The sequence below is a fragment of the Octopus bimaculoides genome, chromosome 19, assembly GCF_001194135.2.
Source record: "Octopus bimaculoides isolate UCB-OBI-ISO-001 chromosome 19, ASM119413v2, whole genome shotgun sequence".
In the NCBI taxonomy this organism is placed as follows: Eukaryota; Metazoa; Mollusca; class Cephalopoda; order Octopoda; family Octopodidae; genus Octopus; species Octopus bimaculoides.
Window position 1 is genome coordinate 52,666,506 of NC_068999.1, and position 6,672 is coordinate 52,673,177.

The 6,672-nt window shown below is 39.7% G+C and overlaps 1 protein-coding gene across 1 annotated transcript in view; it reads right to left on the reverse strand.

The window, feature by feature from the left end:
• The window catches only part of LOC106875427 (serine/Arginine-related protein 53), a 9,699-nt gene extending 7,414 nt beyond the window's left edge, over positions 1-2,285 (reverse strand). The window contains exons 1-2 of the mRNA XM_014923575.2: positions 2,062-2,285; positions 1,263-1,346 (exon numbers count right to left, since the gene is read on the reverse strand). Of these exons, the coding sequence (XP_014779061.1) occupies positions 1,263-1,336 (74 nt within the window). The 5' untranslated portion in view covers positions 1,337-1,346; positions 2,062-2,285. The remainder of the gene's footprint in view (positions 1-1,262; positions 1,347-2,061) is intronic.
• Between the last annotated feature and the right edge of the window lie 4,387 nt (positions 2,286-6,672).

Sequence of the window (6,672 nt, forward strand, 5' to 3'; positions counted from 1 at the left end):
ATCGTCATCATTTAACGTCCGCTTTCCATGCTAGCATGGGTTGGACGATTTGACTGAGGACTGGTGAACCAGGTGGCTACATCAGGCTCCAATCTGATTTGGCAGAGTTTCTACGGCTGGATGCCCTTCCTAATGCCAACCACTCCGAGAGTGTAGTGGGTGCTTTTACGTGCCACCGGCACAAAGGCCAGTCAGGCGGTACTGGCAACGGCCACACTCAAAATGGTGTATTTTACGTGCCACCTGCACAGGAGCCAGTCCAGCGGCACTGGCAAAGATCTCGCTATATATATATATATATATATATATATGCAGAAAATTAGGATTCAAGTGAGTCAGGCACTTAAATGGTAAGGAACTGGGTCAGATCAAAATTAAAATGCATACACAACAAAGATAGACAAGTACATATGCGAGTACCGAAGTACAGGCAGAAAGGTGTTCAGGTTATGTATATGATTAATTGAACCGGACGAAGTACATCACTAGCTCTTGGGCTAATCAAGAAACATACATTGCATTAAATATACGATCCATAATATATTTTGGATCAGGTGAGGAGCAGGTTCCGAGAGAGGTGAATTATAAATAATCTGTTGTTATATATATATATATATATAAATATAGATCAAAACAGTCTAATTCAAACTCTTCGGTACTCTGAGTTTCAAGTGTGTGGCTAGTCTTTGGCCATTGGGGTCTGAATGTATATACATACATACATACACATATATATTCTTTTATTTCTTTCTGTCATCTGACTGTGGCCATGCTGGAGCACTGCCTTTAGTCGATCAAATCGACCCCAGGACTTATTCTTTGTAAACCTAGTACTTAATCTATCAGTCTCTTTTGCCAAACTGCTAAGTTACGGGGATGTAAACACACCATCGTCGGTTGTAAAGTGATGGTGGGGGGAACAAACACACACACACACACACACACACATACATATACGATGGGCTTCTTTCAGTTTCCTTCTACCAAATCCACTCACAAGGCTTTAGTCGGCTCGAGGCTACATCATAAGACACTTGCCCAAGGTGCCATGTAGTGGGAATGAACCCGGAACCATGTTGTTGGGAAGCAAGCTTCTTACCACACAGCCATGCCTGCGTCTATCTCTCTCTCTCTCTCTCTCTCTATATATATATATATATGCAGGGACAGATTGATACATATACAAATCACATAATGCCAGCGAGATAGCCAACTATATATACATGACAATAAGCAAATGATATGTTTAATTCTGTTCTGACCTTGATCGTGAACGGCGTTTCTTCTTCTTCTTGTGTTTCTTCCTCTCCTCATCACTGTCCAGGTAACGACCCATCTTTGCAATGCTGAAACAATCGTTAACATTAATTAGTTATAAACTAATTACCTAAAAGAATATGTATATAATCGCTTCTCAGTGTAATTTGAACTAAGACATGTTTGTTTTTGATGATGATGTAGTGTAGTAGGAAGGGTTGAGACTCACTTAAATATTTCACAGTTATTGTAGTTGTTTAACTGCGTGTCAGTTTCTGATAAAAAAATATTCAAGTCATGACCACCCAGCCTTTTATTAATTTTTCAGACGCAGTTTAACTAATATGCTCTTTATTCTCAAGATAGTAGAGTGTTTAATTTGAGAGACTTGGCTACTATATCTAGCTGGTCAAGCGATAATGATGATGCTATTCGTTGGCTCGTGTATCAGCGCATACTTTGTGTTTTCACATTCAAAGTTCAAATCCCGCTATAGTGGAGTTTGTCTTTCCTAACTCCCATACTATCGTGAATCGATAAAATACGTATCAGGCATATAATTGCGATTGGTTTAATAAAATATACCCATTTTTGTGCCAATCTAACAAATCTTTATTATCATCTAAAATAAATATATACCCGTTGATGATATAAGATGGAATACGGTAAAAGGATACAAAAAAAATTAATTAAAGACAAATAATCATAAGAGTAACGATAATATTAGTACTCTTAACATATTATGTCGATTAATTACGTGAATGTGACAAAACATATCGAATTTAATATAATTAGAAGACTTACATCGTTCTGCTGTTGAATAATGACTATTACGGTGATATAGCGGTGTAACGTACTATTGTGACTCCTCGTCTTTTATGCCCGTCACTCACTACATTCAAACCCTATCGAAGTCTAACCTCTAGATGACTGTTTACAATGGTCCGAACCACCAGGTTATCGAAGACCAGTTTTTACTTCAAATAGTGTCAAAATGACGATCACAAATTTTCCTGTGGTGCCTGGTCTCGGAATTGGTGCTCTTCACTACGGGATATGACATCATTGTTAAAACCCATCTACAATGCTATCTTCAGGAAGGATTGTCTTGACGATTATACTAAAGATGCAACAGAATACTAGTGGAACAGTTCAATAAAAACAGCAATCCAAAGCAAACGTAGTATGTCTAATACTGTTCTATGGATACAGAGAACAAAAATCATGTACCGTTGTAGAGTTTAGTTTCCCAGCGGATATAGATTCTTATGTAAAACTGAAGAAAAAGAGAACGTCTATGGTGTCTTAATGACAACTTTTTTTAAGCAGACGATATAAAACTTACTGTTGTTATATCTAGAGATGATGGGAAGGAGGGATTCCCAGACGTCGACAGCATTCAAGGTGAACACCAATTGTATCGAGGGAGAAAACTGTTATAATAGACGTATTCATGGCTGTGTGGTTAAGAAACTTGCTTTCAGCCACGTGTTTTCGGGTTCAATGCCACTGCGCAGTACTTTGGACAAATGTTTTCTACTTATAGTCCCTGGGCCGACCAATACCACGTGAATCAATTTGGTTGACGGAAACTGTGAAATCCCGTCGTGTATACGTGCGTGCGTGCATCTTTGTGTCTGTATTTGTCCCCTGACTACACCCACCGATTAACACCCGGTGCTGGTTTGCTTGCATTCCCGTAACCTAGCGTTTCGGCTAGGTGTCTAGATGGAATAAGTGCAAGCCTTAAAATGTAGGTACTGGAAGTTGATGTGTTCGATTAAGGCGGTCCCCCCAGCATGGCCGCTGCCTAATGACTAAAACGAGTAAAAGATAAAAGAAAAAAAGAAGATAAAACTAATTATTAGCATTGGAATGTCACCGAAGACGGAGTTTTGGGGATTCAGGCAGTGGCTCTCATGGCTTTTGATCATAACTTATTGGAAGTGTTATCATGTACATTGTTTTGTCTTGGTATAAAAGATGGGCTGCAGCAAATATTCTGTATTCTGCTCAATACCACAGATTTGCTTGTCAGTTGTTTGACCTTAATCAGTTGAGCATGTCCCTTCGTGACTGACGATATGTTCATCTCTGATCGCGATCAGAAGTAGTTGGGAAGCGTCATAGCCATGTGTTCAGGGGAATTCTTTGGGGTTTGAATAATTCATCTCTGGAAACATGGGTGTTTCGTTCAACATCGTTCAACAACCCTTATTCAGGGACCTTTTGAGCGAGATGGGTTACTTGACCTAAAGAAAATTCTAACTGGAGCCCACCAGCAATGTCATGCGCTATTTATCTTGAAATGGGATCACTATGTCGTGCACATATGGTAGTGTAGTAACGCTGTGCGCATGCGTAGTCGCACGCATGCGTGGAATTCAACAAGCAAGCTTTCCCGCTTTGATCTGTCTCTTTCTCGGTCGGCCGGCCATGAGCATGGACGTGTCAAGCAGTGTCTCCAACATTCCAACTCTGGAGACAGTCTCTTTCTTGCTGGCCAGCAATTGAGCATGGACGTGTTTAGCTGTCTCTCACCATCTTTCGAACTTACGCTAGACAGCTCGCTTACATCTACACACCAACGTCCCAACAACAATGCTCACACACACAGAAGCTGTAACAACAAACAAGAGCTAAAGATGTATATATTTACCACCTGAATAAATGTTGTATAAGTTGATAGTCTGGAGTTCAGCGTTCCGTTTAATTTCTAATTTTATATAGGAAAGTCAGGTATACATCTAATGATGTATAACCAACTTTCCTATAGTAGTGATGCATGTGCCTGGTTTACCCTTATCAGACGGATAGTCGTGCTGGGTATATTGGGCTTCATATATTGGTACCCCAGTGTCATTTTGATGGAATGCGCAGCTCTCTTACTCAATAATAATAATAACAATAATCCTTTCTACTGGAAGCACAAGGCTCTTCAAAAAAGAAGGTTATGGTGACTGTTTGGTGGTGTACTGCTGGACTCATCCACTATAACTTCTTAAAACCCGGAAAAATCATTACTGCAGAAACATGTTGCCATGAATTTGCCATATTGCCACGAAAAACTCCTGCTACTCTCTCCAAGACTGGTCAACAGAAGAGGACCAACCATTCTTCACGACAATGCTTGACCACACTCTTCACTAATGACGCTCCAGAAGTTGAGGGAACTTGGCTATGAAGTTCTTCCCCATCCAACTTATTTCCCAGACCTTTCTCCTTCCGATTACCCTTTTCTAAGCACCTTGATGGTTTCCGACCAGGAGAGGAGTTCAAAAATCAAACCGATGCTGGAAGTGCGTTCGAAGAGTTCATCAGTTCCAGAACCCCAGATGTTTATGTCGACGGATATTTGTCCTCATCTAGTTTGTTGTTAACACAACGTTTCGGCTGATATACCCTCCAGCCTTCTTCAGCTGACAACAAGGTATGTGATAAGGAAGAAAGAAAAGTCGATAGATATCACAGGTCAGCTTGGGAGGTTAAGCAGTTGAGGTCGATGAAAAAAGTGGTAGTAGTACGAATAATTGTTAGAGTCCTGGGAATAGTGAGTAAAAATCGTGAGAAGTACACGGAACAAATAGGGGCTGCAATAAGGGTGGAGCACTTGCACAAAACAGCACTGCTTGGAGCCGCTCGAATACTCCGGAAGGTGCTCGAAAAATAAGAGGTGTTACCTTAGTTCACTGGTAGTGAACAGCTGACATCGTAGTACATTTCCAGCGTTAGAAGCTGTGCAATTTCAATAATAATAATAATAATAATAATAATAATAATAATAATAATAATAATAATAATAATTTTAGATGGTCGTAGTCTCACGTGAGGAAAACATCTAATAACGACTCCGTTCAGAAGGCTGGAGTAGTACATATATGTACCAGAGGGGAAAGAGAAAGAGACACAACCGAGTAGAATGTTTGATAGATGATTTATTGATATGTTAACATGTGTGTTTGTGTGTGCATCATGTATACAGAATAATAGACAGACCGTCATGGGAACAAAGTGTATGTGTATATAGGCATGGATGTATACGTGTGCGTTAAGTACATATAAGAATAGCAATGAAGAAGACCGTGAAAGAATCTATAATGAGAAGTTAGACGAATGTTCATAGACACAAGAAATGAGAGTACCAGTTCGTAGTCAGTTGTACACGGTAGTTGACATACTATATCAAGAAGTTGCGGCGATGATGCAGAGCCGGAGTTGCGGTACGTGTCGGACGAAGTTGTGGTTGTAATGCTGCTGCCTGGATCACTTGGTACAGGAGTTCTCGCAGGTTGTATATTTGCTGTTGATCCACGGTAATTCACGAACAGTGCTGTGTTGAAACCTGGGCGAGTTGCTGGTTGAGCTGTGTACGTAGAGAGATGATGTTGACGACATTAAGAAGATGATGATGGCGACGAAGAAAGAGATTGCCGTATACTGTTGAACAGGTGTTGTCGTCTGGCCCGCAGGTTGTATATTTGTTGTTGATCCATGGTGGAATAATTCACGAACAGTGCTATGTTGAAATCTGGGAGTGTTGCTGTTGGATAGGTGTTGTCGTCTGGCGTTGTCGCTGGAACTGGCTGTTTCTTGTGTGGTCAGTGGCTAGACCTTAAAAGGTCTGGAACCAAAGACCTCGAGACGAGGAGAAGGTGAGTTTTTATAAGGAACAGTAGGCTCAAACGGGATTGAGAACAGGCTGTCTCACGTGATCTTATTTAGAGCTCCGATTGGTTATACGCTGCAGATTGGCGCGACAGAGTAAGCGACAATTGCACGAATACTAAGGGTAGCTGTTATCTGTTACGTTCGAATGTACGTATATATATAATAAAGGGGAGAGGAATTTCAGTAGAGTGTACGATACATAATAATAATAATAATAACAATAATAATAATAATAATAATAATAATAATAATAATAATAATAATAATAATAATAATAATAATAAAGAAGCAGAAAAAAAGAAGAGTGGCATTGTTATCAAGTGAACGATATTTCGGCATCAATCCTATAATAATAATAATAACGGTTTAAAATTTTACCATAAGGGCAGCCATTTTTGGGGAGAAGATGAATCGATTACATCGACCCAAGTGTTTCGTTGGTACTTAATTTATCGACCCCGAAAGGATAAAAGCCAAAGTCGACCTCGGCGGAATAATAATAATAATAATAATAGCAATGACTTCTGTTAAATTTTGCCCGTTACTCAATGTTTTACTGAAAGCGAAGTTAGGACGACCCTGTCTTAGATTAAAACTGCAGTGTCTTTTTTTTATTTTGATGTTTCTCTTTTGTCCGTTTATATTGTTTTATTTGACAGGATGTGAAGAATATATAGCGAGCAGAAGGTAGCAATCGTCGAAATCTGACCAACTCTACACAGCTTTTGGCAAAGTAAGAGACAACAA